This window comes from Anguilla rostrata, chromosome 6, assembly GCF_018555375.3.
Source record: "Anguilla rostrata isolate EN2019 chromosome 6, ASM1855537v3, whole genome shotgun sequence".
NCBI lineage: Eukaryota > Metazoa > Chordata > Actinopteri > Anguilliformes > Anguillidae > Anguilla > Anguilla rostrata.
In genome coordinates this window covers 25,685,211-25,706,952 of record NC_057938.1, presented here as the reverse complement: position 1 = coordinate 25,706,952, position 21,742 = coordinate 25,685,211, and the positions used below count along the sequence as shown (strand labels likewise).

At 38.9% G+C, this 21,742-nt stretch overlaps 1 protein-coding gene across 3 annotated transcripts; it reads left to right on the top strand.

Annotated features, from left to right (window-relative positions):
- The first annotated feature begins 711 nt into the window (after window positions 1-711).
- si:ch211-225h24.2 (uncharacterized protein LOC564539 homolog) lies at window positions 712-21,586 on the top strand. Of its 3 annotated transcripts, XM_064339217.1 has the most exons (5): window positions 712-847; window positions 957-1,133; window positions 8,638-8,685; window positions 17,566-17,681; window positions 19,293-21,586. In XM_064339217.1, exons 2-5 carry the CDS (start codon window positions 1,050-1,052, stop codon window positions 19,675-19,677), a joined length of 633 nt encoding a protein of 210 aa, XP_064195287.1. In that variant the 5' UTR covers window positions 712-847; window positions 957-1,049; the 3' UTR covers window positions 19,678-21,586. The 3 variants fall into 3 exon arrangements, with proteins under 3 accessions (XP_064195287.1, XP_064195288.1, XP_064195285.1); XM_064339215.1 differs by having other exon boundaries at window positions 733-1,133; XM_064339218.1 differs by lacking the exon at window positions 8,638-8,685 and having other exon boundaries at window positions 727-1,133.
- Window positions 21,587-21,742: the final 156 nt, after the last annotated feature.

The window sequence follows — 21,742 nt, the reverse complement described above, 5'->3', positions numbered from 1 at the left end:
AAAAAAAAAGATATTCACGTAACAATATGAAATGTGTTTGTCTGGTGGCTATGCTTTCCGGGTTACACTTGTATGCAAGCCAAAACCTCAGATTAAAGTGGTATTACTATGGGGCTACTCTCAGCCACTGAGGCCATAGGGATGCATCGAGGCTACTCTCTCACTTAATCAGATGATCAGGGTGCCGTCATCTCAGTATCACTGCAATAATTCTTGGTCTGCGTAACAGACAGTGAAGCAAAAATGGTACGCATTAAACCAGGTAGGCTACCATTTGTGGTCTTACGGGTATTCTAAAATATTTTTTTAATCATGACGCAACAAAATAGAATACTGCAGCTGTCTATACACAGGTAGTTTGGTCTTTCAAAATGAATAGTGCTTTTAAGAGGGCAATAGTTCTTAACCTCACTTTCAAATGATTCATCTGGGTAATAATTTTGTTTTCATTATCATACTTTATGCCTGTCTAAATGTTCCACATTGACAAAATTATCTGAAGCCACAGAACAACAAAATAGTGTCAAGTTATAAATAATGTAACTGACTGATAAGTTTTACGTCACAATATTGATTCCAGAAGAAGAAGCGGTATTACTAAAGACAACTATTATACCCCCACCTTAATAAAGCGACAAAACGGTAACAGCCCACTGAAACTTACCATGGCAACCGCAAAACGGGTTGTTTGGCAACACGGTAAGAGGGAGAGAACGGCGAGAGCAATGGGAGGGGCGATTTTTAAAGGACCAGGTGTTGATTACAATTTCACGTTCGAACATCTGATAAATTACCTAATTTAGGACTGTGTGTGTAACAATCACCTAAGCGCCTCCACCCAAAGCGTGTAAGCAGGAAAGTATTTTTGCAGAAACTTTAGAAGATTTACTACCGCTAGCAAACACTTTCGTTAGGTGGTGCTCTCCTGAAACTAATCTTCCTCCCCCCTACCCTAGATGCTGCCAAGTTGACAGGATAAGCACTCAGCCTGTTAAACATTCTTTAACCAGCGAAAATAGTCTCGAAGGTGGAAAACGGATAAAAACAAAATGTTTAAGAAAAGCAAGGGCAAAGTTTTAGTAGAATACGCATCGGAGGAGGACGACATGTGGCATCACCAACACACGTATAAGGTAAGATATTCGCTAACTACAGTAGCCTATATAGCGATAACTAACAAAGAAACCAGTCTGGACCTCCGAGTATAGTGTAATTGTTATACATTTCCCTGAGTAATATAAATACTGACTGGCTGTATTTGATCATTATGTATGAATTTGTATAACTTGAAACAAGCAAATTACATGAAGGGAGTTATTTTATAATTTTCTGCGACTAGTTATCATACTGTTCTGAACTAAAAGTTATGGCTCGTTGACTGACGTCAATGAACGATGGTTAACCCCGAAGACGTGCTTGTGTGGCCGAAGAGCAATCGGGTTCTTTAGGTTACAGCCATCATCTCATGTAGTCTACTTATCTGCTAACAGGAAAACATTTGTTGACTAGATTTAGTACGGTACGGTTTAGTTGACTCGTGGGTTTGGGTTTCAGTTGGAAAACAGTGCATTTATTTATAGCACACAAGTGTTGTTCAGATTCATTTTGAAACGTCTACCACTATGTAATCACGAATTGTTTGCGGGAAAGAGGAAAGGAGGGGAAAACCGGTAAATTGCGTTTTGTCGTCGTATGTCGACGTGGTCCGTCGTATATGACAGTCATTTTGTGGGTATTTCATACAATTCTCATGCAGCCATGGTAGTAAACTGGAGGTTAAGATGATTTTATTGGCAAACCTAGAAAATTTCCTTTTGCTGACAGCTCTAATCTTTGTTTAATCCCCCGTGATAGGCTAAGTAGTCCAGTCAATTGCCATGTCTCACATTGCGGGTTTAGATCAAACATCAGCTGGGATTTAGGGAAAATGGTAGGCTACCCCTTCAGTGGCAGTGGGGACATCGTACAGGTTCTGCCTGCAAAAAGAGGAATGTCAATTCTTCAACTCACTTCTGTCAAATTGTGTCAATTCATAGTTTCTTCAGTTTTAAATTGTGGGTTCTACAACAGGAATAACAGCTCAGTTCTGGAAAGGCTGACCACTCGTAGACTTAGGCTAAAGTGTAATGGCTTTTCACAGATACGTTGGACACCTGCACGATAAAGTTAGACTGAACACATTCTTGCCATGGCTGCCACCTTCGACCTCCTGGGCCACAGTTAGCCAGTAACCCATTCAAGAGCTTGACACAATAATATTTATGTTAGGCCAATTCAAGCCATTTGGTGCTGAAAGGAGACGTTTGATAGTAAGCAAAAATGAAAAAAATAAAACATTTGTTATTTTTAAAAGAAAGAAATTCTCAGTCGAATTAAATGAGCAACATGCAAAAAGCCAAGTTACTCATGAATAGAAAGCTCTGTCTAATTCACTCATTAAAACTTGCAAAAAACCTGTGTTTTTTCATCTTACCATCTGAAGAGAATGTGGTCATTCAGAGTTTGTGCCAAATGAAAGTGTGAAACTTTGTAGCAGAAATAATCTGCAATTCACTTCAATACACTCATTCAAGAATGATACAGATGACTACACTATATGTTTCAACAATCGTCTTCAACAATTGTGTTCTTTGGGTTTATGAAAAGCACATCATGAATAAAATGTATTATTATTATTAATATTATTGTTATAAATTGTACTTATTTGGCTAATGCACAAACATTCAGTACATTATTGGGGCAAACATATGTCTGGATGATTGTAAAATTCAATATTTATTTAATAGGCTAATATATTCGTAATTTTATTTATATTTATTAATCCCCCTTTCTCTAGTGTAAATGATTGTATGTTTCTTGGTATAACTGTCTGTAAATGTCACTGTTATATGCAGCTAAAAAACGTCCCTGTGCAAATAATGAATGAAGTATTCTATATTTTAATCTATGTACAGTATCTATTTTACAGTTGGTATTCATTTAAAATTACAAATGTACCAGGAATTGTGCATTTTGTAAAATTTGACAACCAAGTATAAATATATCTGTTCTGGAGTATAAGTCTGTCAGCTGTTAGCATTTAAATGATGAGGCAATTTTTGTTAAGTTTGAATAATCACCTTCTCTTCAGAAAGTAAGCTGAAAAAACACAGGGCCAAGTTGCATGAAATAATTTAGGATACATTGGGTGGCACTGCATTGGAATAGAGCTTGTTTGGTTTACATTACATACACATACGATAGACCTACTAATTGTATGTCGGTAAATGAAACTGTAGGCCTAGCTAACATTCATTTTAAAATGTAGGCCTAGTAGTTGGATGGTACCTACAGTAGCCTAATTAATAAGTAGCCAACACTAGAAACACCACCGTGGTAAATTTGAAAATCAGTAAATCTGCCACAATCTTAAGTAATGTGTAAATAGGATGAACTTCAAATTGGAAATATTGAAAAAGGATTATGCACGTTTTAACAGGGTTAAGTTTGTTTTATGGTGTTTCAATCTTACACCTTAGTTCCACATGGTTGGGGAAAGTATCGTTTGGTCACCCATTGATAGTGCTGGAAAAGATGATCTGCCATTACCTACCAAATTTTGGTTGGTATAACAATACTATGGCAAGGTTTGGCAAAAAAGTAGTCCCCATTTATGCTATATAGTTGTGGGAGATTGAACCTACATAGCCTAATTATGTGCAATATCTACAGTACCTATTCTGGCAGCTCTATTTTTTACTTACTTTCTTATCCATCTCATCTTTTGTTATTTTAGTTTGTTATGTTTTCCCTTTGCATACTCAAATGACACTCACAAGCTAACATTAAGCACTTTATTGCCTGAAACAACTCCCTCTTTGCTGTATTGTTAATTATAGATTTCACAAATAAACTTCGATTTGATTTGATTTAGTGACTCTGCCTACTAGGTAATAGATTAGATGTGTTATCTGATGTTATTAATAGGCACAGTTATAACTTACCTTCGAACAAATGTTTCTGCCTAGATTTCAGTATTGGCATTAAGCTGCGAATGTGGTTGTCCACATAACTGGGGAATGGAATAAAAACAACCTCCCCAGACATTCAGGATAGTGTGTCTGTTTTGTATGTTCTTTTGGAAGAAGCTTTGTGACTTGTAGTTTTTCTGCTATCAGAAAGCTACAGTGATGTTCCAGACTTTGTTGGAGCTACAGTGGATGTCGGAGGAAGTTGTACAGCAACTGCTTGTAAGCAGGGATTGGTGGACTGCACTGTCAATCATACTTTGCTATTGGTCAATTGGCTACTTTCATCAGACGACTTTGATCAGGTGTTATTATTGGCAAATGTAGCTAAATATACAAAGGGTAAAATTATTGATTGTGAGACTGGACCATTTGTGATGATGAAATGGGCAGGAAAAAGGAGAAAAATGCAAGATAACCAAAGTTTGGGGCTTTATTGTGTGGACGTGTGAAGTTGTGCCTAAATTATGTGTGTTTACATGAGGTCAGAAAGTACAGATGTTAATGGTCTTAAGGGCTAAAAATTTGTGGTCATTGTATTTATTTCGGTTGGAAACCCTGAGAATAGCAAAACTCTATATAGGCACTGTATAGGTATGGGGGATGCCCCACCAAAGCATTACTTGGCAGATAGCAAACCTGCCATCCCATTAATTATTGGATTTGTGCTGTGCTTTCATCTTATCCCAAAACACAATAAAGCGAGGGTTGAATCCTTCTTCACCTTGTACCAACATGTGGGACAGCAGTCATTGTGTTGTAGATCTGTAAGTGCACGTTCACTATAGAGAGTAATTATTAAAATTAGAATCATTTGATTTGTAATAGTACTACCACTACTAATAACACATATTATTGCCGTTGCTAAAAATACTATGATTAATAATAATTATTAGGAGAAAAAGAATATTCAGTGAAGAGGAATGAACCCTCTTTAAAAGTCACTTAGATCTTTTCCTCTTGCCATCTTGACCTGCTCAGCTTTTTTATACGTGCCACAGAGCATGATAGGATATTAATTGCAATTGTAACATGCAGTACACCTGTATGGAAGCCTATATTTGCATTTGTTATGTTTCTCCACTCATTTATTCAGGTTTATCCTTTAATTTGTCACCCGCCTGCATATATATATACATACATACATATACATATATAGAAATGCATACATATATATGTATCTTCCTCTCCCAAGCTCCTTGTTTCCACCACACGTCTTCAGCTTTGAGAGGGGTCAGGACTCCTTGCTTGCCAACTAAAGAAACTTTGTTTAGATCAGTAGTTTTCCCCTAGCTCGAAGACAGCTTTTACTGTTGCTGCAACTTGGAAGGTAAAGATTACGTGGGAAAAACTCTCGTTGAGCTCGGTTTTGCTCTGTCACTAGAGATCCCTGTTGGGAAGAGTTGAGTCAACAGGGCTGTGACCATTAAAACGTCTGTTTCAGTGTTTGTAGAGACAAAATAATTACCTCATGCTCATTTAATCAGTAGGTGGTTGGAGTGGCCGATATGTTTGCTAGGAAAACAGAAGGCATGCTTCATATTTCAATGTTCCTCTTAGAGGAACATTGAGATAAGACAGATCCCAAAGTAAGCTGTCTAGCCTGTATAGCTTCCTGGTTTCCTAGTTTTTGGATCCATGTTCCATAAAGATGAAATTGGGAGTTAATATTCCGTTTCTTTCTATAACTGAAGGGCTGGGCTGGTTCAGTGATCTGTATCCAAAGCCTTTCCAAAATTAAATGGATTTTTCTTTAATATTAGAATTTTGTGCCGCTGCCATTTTATTCATAAATGTCATGTTTTACCTACTTTGTATACTGAGGCTATATTAGGCATTCTTATAAGATTATTTAGTGTGCTTATATTGGCTGAAAAAGGGAAGGAAAGATAGCAAAGCAAATGGCAATCAGAAAAAACACAGATATGACATTGACAAATTGTTGGACTGATGACCTTTGCTTGCTCCCATCATGTCTGATCAGTATAGTCAAACATGAAGAAAAACTGCTTAATAAAACTACGCTGAAAAAACATTCTTATGTTGATCATGGGCCTGACTATTTTCATGACCTATTTCAAGTCTCTATACTAATCCGTCTTATGAAAAACATAGGCTAAATAACCCATTCAGGCATTGTGGTAACTCCTTTCCTGAAATAAAATTAAAAGAACACGTCAAGGCTGGTCCCAAGTTTTCATAAGTGTTTCCTAAACTGCACCTTATTTTGAAGCTAAAATAATTTAAAATTAAAATAAATCATTTTTGATTTAGTGCAGTTCTCTCATTTCCATCTGTCTCCATTGTCCAACAAAAACATTGTTCCAAGACTATAACTAGGACCAAGTGCTCTGTTTCATAGAAATAATTTGACACCAGTTTATTTAACTGACCTAGAAACTCATTGAGCTCTTATAAGAAAAGGCAAAACAGTTGTGTTGTCAGTGCTGAGTGGGAGTTGGGTAAATAACAGTGAGTTGGTGGCTTCCTGTTGGCCTTTGATCTTCTGTGGCACCAGCTGAAGTGAGCTCTGCACAGATGCATCTCAGACTTCTTCAGTTTTCCCTGGCTGAAATGAGCTCTGCACAGACACGTCTCTCAGACTTCTTCAGTTTTCCCTGGCTGAAATGAGCTCTGCACAGACACGTCTGTAAGACTTCTTCAGTTTTGCCTGGCTGAAGTGAGCTCTGCACAGACTCGTCTCTCAGACTTCTTCAGTTTTCCCTGGCTGAAGTGAGCTCTGCACAGACACGTCTCTCAGACTTCTTCAGTTTTCCCTGGCTGAAGTGAGCTCTGCACAGACACGTCTGTAAGACTTCTTCAGTTTTCCCTGGCTGAAGTGAGCTCTGCACAGACTCGTCTCTCAGACTTCTTCAGTTTTCCCTGGCTGAAATGAGCTCTGCACAGACACGTCTGTAAGACTTCTTCAGTTTTCCCTGGCTGAAGTGAGCTCTGCACAGACACGTCTGTAAGACTTCTTCAGTTTTCCCTGGCTGAAGTGAGCTCTGCACAGACACGTCTGTAAGACTTCTTCAGTTTTCCCTGGCTGAAGTGAGCTCTGCACAGACACGTCTGTCAGACTTCTTCAGTTTTCCCTGGCTGAAGTGAGCTCTGCACAGACATGTCTCTAAGACTTCTTCAGTTTTCCCTGGTTGAATTGAGCACTGAAAAGATGCATCTCAGACTTCTTCGATTTGCTTTGGCTGAACTTTAGAAGAAGAGTCCTGTGGCATGTCATTCTAGTTGCAGTTTTGCAATTGTCTCCTCATTTCAATTTTATGTCTCCTCCTCAATATTTTTGGTAAAGAACGCAATGGTATATCCCAGTATGCATTGAACATGATAACAATTGCACGAGTAATTGGAAATCCGCATCCTACATTTATTGTTTTCACTGTGTCCGGTATGTTACAAACATGATTTCTAAAATTGGCCATGGCCACCACTATCATCAGTGTTTACTTTTATTGATTAATTTTTATCTAATCAAATGTTTTCTGTATAAACCCTGTATAGGAAAAATATATAACTAAAACTCAGATGGAGCATTTGAGTAGCAACCATAACTTTGAATTAAAACAGAAATATCTAGAAACACAATCACATTAGAGTAATTGAAAGTATAAACTAAAAAGCAAAGTTACTGGTTTTATGTGTAAAATCTAAATATGTAATTCTCCCCCGTGTTAGCAGCTGCCTGGGGCTAGCTAAATATTTTGCCGAAACACAAGTTGAGCAGGGTGACGGTAAAGCTATGTGCTGATCTTGTTTTTCTTGCCTGCACACAGAGCAGTTGTTGTCCTAGAAACAGTGTTATTGTACATGAGAAATGAATTTTTGCATTGATGGATTGTATTTCTTTGTGATCCATGTCTGTGATCCATGTATGCTGATGTGTGCTCCTATCCTTGATGTCCAAGTCCATAACACCTCACACTGGAAAAAAAAAAACACTTAAAATTTTGTGAAGTCAGTAGGTATCCTAACCTACAGTATGGGCAGTTATGGGAGTAACCATGGAAAATGGTGTTAAATGGTTAATGTCCCGACCTGTGACATTATAATGCTCTTTTTGTTTGGGAATTATTTTCCCTGCATGCTTAGCAAAAGCTTTCCAGCTTATGCATTCTGTGAAGAGTGAAGGCAATTCTTACAGCTAGTTTAGCTGAAGTATTAAAAATCAGATCCAGTGTTGGTTTCCACATTAGATACATTTTGCATTGTAGGGATGTACATTGTTATTAGCCCATGGTTCAGGGTGAGGTGGCAAAATTGATTGTCTGGGTTATGTGTATCTGTCTACTCTATGTAAGGTTGTTATAAACAAAATTGTAAAATTGTATTCACAACAAGGAAAAAAGGAGAAATGTGACGAAACAATCACAGCTGTGCATGGTGGTATCGCAGCCACGATGCGGGACAGTACTGTTTGTTACATTTTAACATTTCTGCATTAAAAGCATCCACTGATCCTGCCAGCTCTCCCAGCTTTTCAAAGCCGCGCTGTTTATTTTGCTGTTCCAGAAATACTTTTGGCCGAGTACAGGAAGGTATGTGCGCGCCGCGGTGGTGTTTGTGTGTGCGTACACTGTGGCTCCTCGGCGATAACTCCGTGCCGTTGCTCTTTCAGGATAAAGACCCAGATGGCGAGGAGGAAGCCGGGAGCCCCGCGTCGAAGGTAAACACGCCGCCGCTCCGCAGCCTCTGGCCCGGGCCCGTCGACCGAACGGCGCTGTCTAAAAACGGCCGTAACACGGTGCCACTTCCCTAGCCCGCGCTAACGCTCCTGCCCCCCGCTCCGATCCAGCCATTGTCCCGAGCAACGGCCGCTCTAACAACTTCACTGTGCCTGGTTTCCTCTAGAGCTTTGGAATAACAATGTTATGCAAGGCCCAGAAATGGTTTCAGCAACACAAAAAGAATGAAGAATCATCACTCATATAGACTGCATTGTGTTCAAATTTTATTAAGTGTGTGTGTGTATTGTGTGATGTATAAACAATGCATGCCAAAGCACTGGGCCAGAAATTGTAATAAAGGTTGAACACCTCACACTTGGAAGTGAATAACCTAAATTAATAATTAGCTAAATACTCAAGCAGCATACACATATATACACATTTTTTGCCCAGGGAAAACTCTTGGTAAAGTCTAACTCCCACTGCCTGTTAAAAACCCTAGGCATAGGTTTGGATCAGTTGAATCACAATCTTCATGTGTAGGGTCACTATGCTTGAAGACTGTGATATAACATAGCAATGTCCCGTTGTTTGAAAAATATATAACAAAAATGGCTTGATGCCACCATTCCTAATACAGATACATTTTAAAAAAGTAAAATACATAATATATAATGGATATATAAGTATATAACGGTGTTTCTGAGCTTAGTGGGATGTTCATTACATTACATTACATTACATTACTTTACATTACAGGCATTTGGCAGACGCTCTTATCCAGAGCGACGTACAACAAAAGCTAGACTGAAGCATTGTACAATAGCCCAGATTCATTCATTTTCTTGTGGTATGGTTGAGCTGTTTTTCTTTTAGATGAAGTTAAGACTTCCATTACCTGTTTGTCCCTTGGGAGGAAGTGTTGTTCCTGGTAGGTCAGGGGAACAATCACATTGGAAGAAGCCAGTGCCTAAAATAGAAATGTTCCCAAGTCACATTTTTGCGAATTATTATTGTTTATTACCCTTGGTGTGTTGACATAATGATTACAGTGCTATGCCATCCCGTTAACCCAACATGTGAGGTGTGTGCTTTGAGAGCACTGGTGTACTGAACACTTCGACTCATTTCAAGATTTGGCAATGGGGTAAGAAATTTTCACGTCAGACTCAAGAAACAAACCAGCTAGTCATTTCTACTGGAGAAAACAAAAATTGTCATTACATGACTACAACTTTTTTGCAGTGTGAGTATTTTGGGGATGTTCTGGAGCATTGCATGAAATGGAATTTTCCACTTTAATCAGCAAAGCATGAGTTGATTGATTTCTTTGTGGAGAAACAGGTTTCATTCCTCATACAGAATTCCAGATGCGTGTAGACTCAAAGCCATGGTGCGCACGGGCCATATTGGTCACACAGGGTGGCCTAACATTTACTTTACTATTTGGCTTATTTTGGTTGTTTATCATATTTCCCAAAGCTCTGCAGATGTTTTAACAAAGCAAGGTAAGAAAACTAATGCTAAGAAAACTAAGCTAATGATTTAGGACAGCTGCTACCTCCAGACTTCATTGGGCATCTACCCCAAGAGCAGGCATTTACTACTTGGATGCCCTGCCTGTAAGACAAGGCCAATATATAATTTGCAAAACACCAGTGAAAAGAAGTGAACAGGCAAGGGGAATTGATTATATCCAACACAATGTGCTTTTAGTGCAGTGATATATATATATATATATATATATAAATATCATTTTTAAGCAAGAGTATGGGTCAATTCATTTCAGTTCAGTCAATTCAGGAAATTTATTGAAATTAATTAATGGAAAAGATAATCATAGAACTGTATTGCAGTTTTCAATTCATTAATTGGCTTTTAGTTCATTTCAGTATAAATTGACCCTAACCTTGAAAAGCATTAGTAAAAGTATCTTCATGTATTCAACCTGAATACCTTTCCCAGACTGAGGCAGCTGACTTCATTTTAGTCTACATGCATCTTTTACTTGTTTTGTTACTTCTGCTTGGTTATTTGTAACACTGCTGCATTAGATGTTTTCTGGTGCCTATCAAGACACACACTGGGAAAATCGACATTATATTGTAGCACCTTGAACAGCCTTACCTTCCCTGGCCCAGGGGACTTTATGACAACATTTCATAATTGTCGGTATAAGTTTAAACAGTATTTTTCTACAGTATTTATTCTAATTAGGGAAACCAAAGTTGTGCAGGAAATTCTTTCCACTAAGTCCTCCATTGTTCATGCCAGCAAACCTAAGTATTCACAGAGAGCCGGTGAAAAGAACTGCTTAATCAAGCACATTTGCAATTACTACAGGGGTATTTTGGCTACGGGTCTGAGATTTTAAGATCAGAGAGAGAAATGTGGGGAGCCACCTCCCACCCTTGGTACGAAGCAAGGAGAGGAGATGTTTGGGAAAACTGGAGCAGCTCTGTGTACCCCGGACTCCCACACAGAGAGAACCTTGAGCGTTTTGGTTCTGCCGCATTCCTGTACTCGGGTCAGAACTTTGCATCTTAAGAGGGCTTACTGCTGCCAGACAGCCCGAGCATACAGGACTTCATTCAGGGGTTAGTGAGTGTAGCTCGAGAGTAAGGATTTCTGGTAATAAAAACCAGAGTTTTGATGATATACCCAGCTTATGAGAAGGAATTTTGTTATTTTAGTTCAGATTAGTGTGTGTGTGTGTGTTTTTACATTATTTCAGAGAAGTACTGTTTACATGTTACAAAAACTCAAAACTTGTTCTAAAAAGAATTTAGCAGAATGACTTGTAATGACTTGCCAGTCATTATTTTGAGGCAATTAATTTGAGCAAATTGCTCCCCTGACAAAAACCAATAAAGATAAAATGCTGAGTGGTTTTTTAAACAGAGGGGCACCGTGTATACAAAAACAAGACCAGCTACCCACATTGGTGATGCAAGCAACCAGCCACTATCTGTGATACAGAACAGCTACCGTGACAGATACTGTATCAACAAATGAGACAACAGGCTCCTCAGACAACCAGACAAGACTTGGGTCCTTTTTATAAATACCTTAAAGCCACATTTTTTCATGTTTTTGGAGGATTTGTTTTTAGCATTCCACCTTCATATTAACTCAGAATAACTTTATTTAGTTTTTGAATGAGAATTAATTCTGTTTGTTTCTTGTGCTAAGGAAAATTCTGGCCAACCAAACGAATATTTAACAGACGACAGAAAGTGAACCATACCCATTCTTATTTGGAGAGAAATTATATTAAAATTAGGAGAAATATTGAAGCAAAATTATGCACAACCGTGAATATGATGGGGCAGTTGGTGGTGTTAATGTCAATGGCAGTCACCACACAGGATCTGTGTTCTTCATGTGGCAGTTTTAGAATAACTAACTACAACATTTGGAGGCCCAGATGTAGGAGAATTATAGGTTGCCTTAGTAAACCGCAACATGTGAACATGTAGGAAATTGAAACAATGGATTCTGAGGGACTGCACAAACAGGAAAACTGAATTATGGCTGCATGTGCTTAATAACATGGAGGGGTTATTGCCTTGCTTCATTTTTAGAAATGGTAGATGACAGGTTTTAGAAATGGTAGATGATGGGCTGTGCAGAGATTCGTTTATTAGTTTTTCAAAGTTATGGAAAGGTTTGAGGTCAAGATAATCACCCACCTCCTGCATCTACTCATTTAATTACAATGGGTGACTGGCCCCTGGTTCTGACAGATTACCATAAAGCATGCTCATTGCTCTTCCCTGGATGTGACAGGTCTCTATAGAGCATGTTTTTGCATCTTGCTGTAACCTGAATTTGACAAAGCTCAGTTATCTGGCCCTGCAAAACCAGGTCAGTATGGCCCTCCAAAGGAAGGATTTTTATCCCAGTCCTGCAGCATTTTAATATTTATTATTTTAAACTGTATATAATAGCCATCATAGAACGAGAGGAGAAACCAAGTTCTTCCTTGGCTTTGTTTAGGGTTAAGCTTGAGCCATTTTCAATGGAACATTCATAAAGTTTTGTGTTTTTAAAATTTGAATGTCCCACAAGCTCCAAAGGCACACATATCATGCCACTACAGCATAAATCATGCACTGTAGAACATATAAGCTGGTGTGATCTGCTCCAATGCTATAATAAGTGGATGCTTTAACTATTTTAAAAAAGAGAGTAAATGGAGAGCACTGGGGTGGTTTACATGGGTTACTAAGAACCACTTCCTGTGTTGTGTGCGTGAGTGTGTGGTTTGACTTTGACTTCAAATGTGTCATTTTAATACATAAATGTTTATATTTAATTCATTTTGTACCAGTGGACCATAAAAGTTAGATATGAATTGGAGCCAATTTCAATGCCACAAGGACAACACGTATAAACTTTGAAGAAGTTATTTCTGTTATTTGTTCCATGCAAATGCGAACTGACGCTGGAATGTTTTGAGGTTTGCTTGCTTTCAAGCTTCAAAGTTTCATAGATACAAGAAAGGAAGCAGACATGCTTTGTGTGTCCCTCTTGAGTTTATTTTTGGCAGATTTGTACTTACAAAAGTTTGTATTGTCATATCCTGCCTTAGAAAAGGGGTGAGGGGGGAATATTGCCTACTGACTAGAGATTATAACTAACAAGCACTTGGGCTACAATGCTGCAAGCCTCTTAAACTAAAACAAAAACACCACAAAACATTACACTCGAAGGAACAAAGCTCAGGAAGCACAAACACACAGTGAAAATGCATATTTAAAATGAAAGTGGACTGGGAAAAACTGGAAAATGTAGGATAGTACTAAGGATGGAGGGGGAAATTTCCATGTGAATACCCTCGTTTTATGACGATAGGTCTGTTCTCAAGAAACAAGAGCCAAATGGTTTGCATCATTTCCAAAAGACTGCCTCCTCAGTAAAGTAAACTGCAATTCATCTGACTGAAATTCCTGTGTGACAGAGGAGCTGTGGTAGATGGGGACAGTTCTGAAAAACTGGCTTGGTCTGTGTATACAGTGTGTGCCATTAGAGGAGCCAGGAACACTGCCCTGTATTTGTGTGCTACATTGCATCCAGCACTGCATGACTGCTTTCCCCGCAGTTCAAGGGATCGATGAGTTACAGCAGAGACAACAATGTTATATATAATGAACTGCGTGTTTACAATCTTGTGTGTTAAGGTACGGAAGGAAATTCATGCCAGAATTTGAAATCGTTTTGAATTTGATGTAGGAAATGCAAACAAGGAGAAATAATGTAAAATAAGCTATGAAATGCCCGTGTGAAAAACTGAGAAAGGAGTGAACAAAGTACAAGTCAAAACAAAGAAGGTAAATAATTGCTTTACTTGGTTTTTATCGATTCTTACATGTTTTCCCCCATTGACATTCCTTTCCATATTTCACATTTTTGTGGTTTCTTTTTGTCCTTTATGACAAAATGCTATCATTTATCATTCACTCATTGGTGGGCAGGGTTTATGATTAGGTGTGTTAAGTATTACTATAGGTTGTGGGTACATTTTATGATGTGTACACCTTTCCCCTTCTGAGCTCCTTCCTCTTTTACAGCACCTTTATCCTCAGCCTCTGATTAGCTTCCTTTTTCTCATAACGACCCCTCTGTTTTCAGACTTGTTTTTTGGCCATTTCAGGCCACTGACAAAATTTCAGTGATAAAATGCTGGCAGTTTTCCAGACTAAAATGTGATGTTTGTATGGCATTGGGAGTGATATAGACAGATGTTCATGAAAACCACCAAATCCTAGTTTCACCAATTTACACCTTCTGGGAATGTTTTTTTCTGCACTATGAACCCCTTAGTGCTTACTGTGATTTCGCTGGACTTTTGAGAAAAACATCCCCTCTGAAAAGTGCATGCATTATCTTATGAGCGATTGTCTGGAAACTGGAGTTCCGTCCCCCATTGCTTAATGGATGCTGGATATCAAGTATTATTTTAATTCACCTCCTAATAAAATGTATCAAATGAGTAAATTGCATGATGAGGTCAGTAAGGGCATGGCAGTGCAGTGCAATATGCACCATTGCTTTGATAAACTTTACCAGATACAAACATTGCAGATTTATATTTGATTTTAGCAGAATTCAACAGATATAACTGTATTTACAGTGTACCACAGGTTATTCAGGTTATTCTCTTTTTTGCATTTTCTCACATTACTTTTTGTCACTGTTGGTCACCTGATTCTTATGAAATCTGTTTGTTTTTGGCAGAATTGCTTCAGCTTTAAATGTGCTCAAACTCCTGACACATAGTATAATACAAATGTCTGTATCTATTGCTAGGTTTGAGTACATTTTTCCATTCGATTTGAGATATGGAGTTGCACCTGTGTTTTGCAGATTTTATGGTGTGATACGTGATAAAGTTGCATCCATGTAAAGACTGATTGCAAGAAGGTAACTTTGAGCACTTGCATAATTTTTTCATCTTTTTTTAAGCGACCCTAATCCCTGCTTGATATACCAGCGTCCTTAAAACAATGATTCAGTGTGCCAAACAAAGTCGTGAATTAGAACTGAGTAGAGAGCGATGTCCTAAAATGGCCTTTCATCAGTGTATAATGTAGTCCCTCGAAACCCTGCCAAAAGTGAGACGGTGACTAGACTATATCAAAGGGGCAAAAAGAATGCAAATAGAGGGAAAGAAATAGAAAAATGAGGAAAAAAGGGCAAATTAAAAGCGTGATTTCCCCCCTTGCTCACTTTACAATCAGTTTACTCATTTGATATTCCTCTTTCCTATTTAACCTTCCTTATTCTGGAATGAAGATATGATACAGGATAGATAGAATTATAAAAAATAACAATGAAAAACAATTTAAAAGTTTCCAGGAAGGGATTTGACTGAAGTTGCTGCAGTTATGTTATAGGCTACTTCTTGGTGTCTTGTTTTGTGGCTTGAGTAAGCAGGTTTTTCCCCCACTTGACACTTTAAAATGTTACATGGAACCCCCCTAAAAATTTTAATAAGACATATGTCACAAATTGTCCATAAATGACAACTATGTGATATTATAGAATGGGCAACACAAGAATTGCACACGATAGACACAATGAACACAATAGCACAGAGCAAGTTTGTTTGTATGGATATTACCCTGACATCAGAATCTCATGAGATGGGTTGGGATATATATATACACATGATTATTCAAAACACGGAGAACAGCAACATGGAAACATAAACATTGGATAGCCGATTGGTCACCTTGAACAAACTCTCAAGCCATCTGATGGTGGTATTTCAGTGACATCATAGTTAAAATACAGACAAACATTGTTGAAGTGTTGTGCAAACTGGTGTTAATTTCACACAACTTTCAAATGTTATTGCTGGCTGAGAATTTGATACATTTAAACATTTAATATCTTCTTGTCACTCTCCTTATATCTGTTCTGTATATCTGTACAGCCAATAAGCTTTAAGCTGTTGTGTTAACAAATTTTATGTCCTCTCTTAAAATAAAGTTAAGAGTGAAGTTATGTTTGTTCTTAGACACGAATAGGAATGAAAGCACCCTGGTATAGGTTTTTTCAATATGAGCTGATCTTTGTATAGGCTTGTCTTCAATACTCTATTTAGTTCTACAGCACCCTTGATAGAGATATGGGTAAAAGAGAATTAACAATAAAAGTTCTGAGTTATATTTTAATTCTCTCAACACTTTAATAATCGGTCAGTCAGAATCAACCAAATAGCACTTGTAAATTTATTCCTAAAATATGTGACAGATATTCAGACCCGTTTTCTGTATTTTACAAACCTTCTCTTTGCAAGCATAACACTATAGACTTTATAGAGTTGTCTTTTATGAGATTGGTGAGAATATCTTTGACCATACAAAATCTTTCACGATCCTTCTGCCTGCACTTGTGGACTGCCCTCTTCAATACAAACCACAAATGTTTCAAATGGCTTCAAGTCTGGAGGCTGAGATAATCACTTAGAAACCGTGATTTTGTGATCAGGTTTATTTTGAGGTTTACTTAGGATTGCATGCGGAATGATCCAATCATAGAAAGTGGGAAGATTGAACTAGATTTTTGGTGTTCAGTGGTTGTGCTTCATGGAGTTCATGATTGCATTGGTTTCTTTACTCATATTTATGATTGAATAATTTTGGAGGGCACTGTACATTTAAGTTTTGAAAAATGCTTTTAAAGTGTTCTATTCCTTTATTTGTATTTGACATGAGTGTTCAGTGAACAGTACTCCTTATTAGCCACAACAATATCTTAGATCTGAAAACACTGGGTTTCCCTTCATAGCTGGAGGGGTGCTATCTATTGTAGTGCTCCACCATGTTGGAACATGCTCCCTCAATACACATCAAACAATTTAAAAAACCATCTCAAAAGTGCTTTACACAGACACACACACACGCACGCACACACACACACACACACACACGCACTGCACTGTTTTAGTTCTCTGGAAGAAGTAAATACGCATTTTAAAATTAAAGTGGCATGTTGAATGTGCCAGTTATGTGCTAAATAGGTGGTCCTTTTTGCTGATGAGCGTACTGTGTGTCTAACCCAGCTTTGTCCTTGGATTTAGTGCCTCAAAGAGTAATCTGAGGCCTTTAAGTAAATGGATGTATTCTGGATGCTTCAGCTGTTGTGGTGTGCAGGTTTTAAATAAGCTCCCTTGTAATCTTCAGTCTCAGGCAAATGTGCTGCCCCCATTTTGAAAGGTATTCCTACTGTACTGTGATATTTGCATTAAAATTAAAAGTTTATGTAAGATCTTTTCTTTAAAAGTTAATGTCATCCTTATTACTGTGCAGTGAAATTACAGTGAGGCTGAGGGTATTGCTGTGACCCTCACCACCTTTTCTTTAAAACAGGAGGGAAAAGTTAAGAAAGTCAAGTCCAAGAAGGAGAAGCGGGATAAGAAGATGTTTTTTGCTCCAGATGACGAACACTTTCTGTTGACCGGTGTCACTGCAGCTGAGGGAAGAGGGTAAAGGCTTGTTGTTCCTATGTGTTGTATGTTATGTGATGTAATGTGACCTGATCTGATGTCCCTCCTGTGCTGACAGTGTCCAGGGAAAAAATAAATATGCTTACTTTATTGATTATAGAGAAGTGTTTGATTCTAGTAGGCATCAAGGATTGTTCTAAAAAGTTAAAGTGGTGTAGGGGGTAAAACCAGTTATTAAATCAATGTATACAGGGAACAAATGCGGCATAAAAATTGGCAACAAAAGAACTCATTTCTTTTCTCAGAAGCATAGGGTGAGACAGAGATGCAGCCTAAGCCCTACCCTATTCAATATCTATATTAATGATTTGGAAAACATATTAGAAAAATCAGCAGCAGCTGGTCTCACTCTACCTGACTGAGAGATTAAATGTCTGTTCTACGCAGATGGCCTGGTTCTGCTGTCCCCCACCGAACCGGGGCTAGAGCAAAGCCTACATTTGCTAGAACAGTACTGCCAGACCTAGACCCTGGCAGTAAACCTGAATTAAACTAAACTCATGACATTCCAAAAAAGATTTAGATTTCAGGGAACAAAACACAAATTCATGTTGGGAACAAATTATATTTAACATTCCTCCAATGACATTATGTAGGATTAAATATCAGTTCTACAGGAAACTTCAAAATTGTAGTGGAGAAAGTACGCAGGGCCTTCTACACTATACAACAACAAATTTCTGTAGCGATTCTGTAGAATATGACTTAAAATCGCTGTATGCTAGCAGCACAATTTGGGTTCTCTTGGGTTCTCCAACACTGAAGGACAATTGGGTTTGAGCCCCCTGAAATACCAGAGATACGTGCTGATTAGATTGGAAAGAACCCAAAACCCCCCAACAAATCTGAATACACACTGAAGATCATTACGGGAAAACTGCTCATTCGTCAGCTCATTGGCAGGATCTTGCAGGATGCCACTGCGAAAACCAGGCTGTCACTTATCCTCCTGGATTGTCCTTAGAATGGCAGCAGCCTGGTTTTTCAATACAGATGCATTATGGCTAGATTTTTAAAAATAGCACTTGCACATTTTTTTTTTTTGCCTGTGTGCTTGTGTCAACATAAGCCAGTCACGTAAAGTACTGCGATTTTATCCAGTTCTTTTGGCACTCATAACAGCAAGTCTAATACACGTTGAAAACCATCAGGCTATACCTCCCCCGGGCAGATGAGCGTGAGATCCCTGATATAGGCAGTAATCACATTTTAAATATTTACTTGCCGCACCTGTTCCTTGTTATATATTGTCTGAGAAATACTCCCTAATTTCCTGGATGTGTTTTTGGCCCCCAACTGGGTGATATGCATGGAATGCTGTGTTTCTGCCCCCCCCCCCCCCCATGGCAGACTCACCACAGGTACATCCTGTTACGCCACGTTCTGGGGAAAGAGCCCGAGCACTCCGAGGTCAAGCTAGACAAATAAATTTCCTCGTAAATGACAGTGTGATGATACCTCCCAGAATGGCTCTCCATTTAGTGTGGTTCGCAGTATCACGCCTTGCGCTTTCACTGCAGGAGATTCTGTAGCTGCACGTTACAGTTTAAATTCCCGTGGGCGTAACATGTCTGCCGTCCATCTGAACAGGTCCAGCAAAAAGAGCAAGGAGGAGGAGAAGAGCAGCGCATTCATGGAGAAGAGCCACTGTTTCTGGGACAGTGTCACCATGACGATGAAACAGATCACGCCTACCAGGAAGATGGACAAGATGGACAAGATGGAGGGCTGGGAGCCGCCTCACATCAGCGAGGCCACGGAGGAGGAGGAGGATCATTTGGCCAGAGACTCTGTGGCCACGCCTGAGGAGAGCCGCCCCTGGCCCGGCCTGGAGGAAGACTCCTCCCAGTATGCCAATCTGTCCAGGTCACATGACTCTGGGATCCGGTGGACCGCCAGGGCCAAGGGCAAGTTGGCAGGCATTAGGAGGAGGAGTCGGGGGAGTGTCTCTGAAAACTGGGAGGGGCTCAAGTAATGCTAAGTTATGATTTGACAAAGAGAATGAAAATGCCTGTCTGACTCTGTGCTGCTGTTTTGTACCATTTCATAATGTTCGTACAGCAATATGCAGATGAACCCCTTTTTAGTGTTCCTATTGGTTTGCATACATAATTGTGAATTTTAAATGGCACCCAGACTGTTTTCTGAAGGTGAATTCTTAGCTAATCACTTAAAACAGCGGCCCCTGAAAATAACCCTGGTTCTGGGAGAGCTGCCTTAAAATCAGTGACCAGTTTCATCTGCAGAAGGTGAAGTTAACAAGTTAACTGTAATGAACTGTTTTGATTGATCTATTAACTGCTGAGTAACACATAAAACAGAAAACCCTGTGGTGACCCAGGGCCAGCGTTGAAGATCAAATTTCTAAATTAAACTTTTTTTTTCTGGAATATCTGAAAATAACTCCCGGAGGATAAGTGTGTATTCAAATGAACCAAGCGCCAAAATAGTTACTTTTTAGGCAAAGGTTTAAATGCTGGACATGCTCCCAGAATTTCACTTTTCAACCTCAGGCGCCCCAGGTTTGTTCATTGCACACAGAAGCACACTGTTCAATTCAAAGAAAAGAAAAAAGGATGTTATGCCTCGGGAGCTTGAATGGGTTCTGCTGTATCTCTAGACTGGAAATTATGCAAGGAGGTTTCTCAAATGATTCCAGGTAGGAAAGGGGAGAGAAAACAACAGAGGTTTAAATATAGTGGAAACCCACCAAAAAAAAAAAGTACACACATGCCTTATAATACCTTTAAACTGTGACAGGTTCTGGCCTTTATAATGAGATAAAACAAGTATTTCACATTTATAAATGAACCCTGTGAAAAAGGACTTGCTACTGTATGTGAAGTGTATGTGCCAGGTCTCTGCCCCGCTGGGAGCGGAACTAACATGGAGCCTTGGCTCACTGTGCGTGCAGCTTATGGGCTAAATATGCTCTGTGCAATTATATTTAACTTAAAGGAACCTTTCCGAGTCCTGTGTGTGTGTGTGTGTGTAAATGCATGGGTGCGCGTGTGTGTGCTTGTTTTTCGTTCAAGACACTTTTGTGCCTAAGCTTTCGTTTATTTAAGGGCACTGATGTTTGACATTTTAAAATCTAATAAAGTGACACCAGCAAAAGTGTTAGAAACAGATAACAACAGCAAATGTGATGATGGTAAATGTTATCCATGTCATTATACAGACTGAGAAGTAAAACGTACATACAGTTGTTGGTAATTAATGTAGCGGTAATGAAATGTAGTCCTGAGGATAGAGGGTAACTGACGTGTGTGCACTGGAATGGCGTGTAGGGTCTTCTTAACTGCGTTAGAAAGCACACTGGATCAAGCCTTTTCTTGGCGTAGACCTTCCTGTTTTCCAGGCTGTACCATGTGAGAGCTACAGCATAGTAGCAAACCTGCTGCGAAGTAGAGAGTGAGGGAACATGTTACTGTACTGATTAGTAAGCTCATATTGCAACATTTCGGAAGTTGCATTTCACTTAATTTATGGAGCAATTTTCCAAGATTCTAGCTGGCTATATATTTTTATGCTGTATTTGCTGACTTGTCGTAGCCATTTGCTGGCTTTTGCTAAAGAAGTTTAAACTGAGCTTGTCCTCATGCGTGTCTGCCAGCTTAGCCTCCATTTACATGCAAAATGTATTTCAGTGAAGTTCTTGCCACCCAAGTGGGGGAAACTGACTACTTGACCTAAATTCCATTGTATGAATTCAATGCAATAGGGTCTTTGTCCTGTACTTTGCAAAGCTACTGATTCCTTAAACCCTCAATGAATCATGTGATTAACAGAAATACGGGTGGACTGCCGAGAAGGACAATCCTGTGTTAATCAAAGCCTAGGCCATATATTTTTCAATCATAATAAAAAATTTTTTGAACATGTCTCTTCTGCATTTTATTTAAGCAAAACAGTATCTATTCAATTATTTGATTTAAAGGCATGCGCTGTGAACACTGACATTTTAATATTTTTTGCACTAGTTGGGGCTAGTGTTGTTTACTACCATCAGCACATTCAGACTTCCTTTGTTCACAATG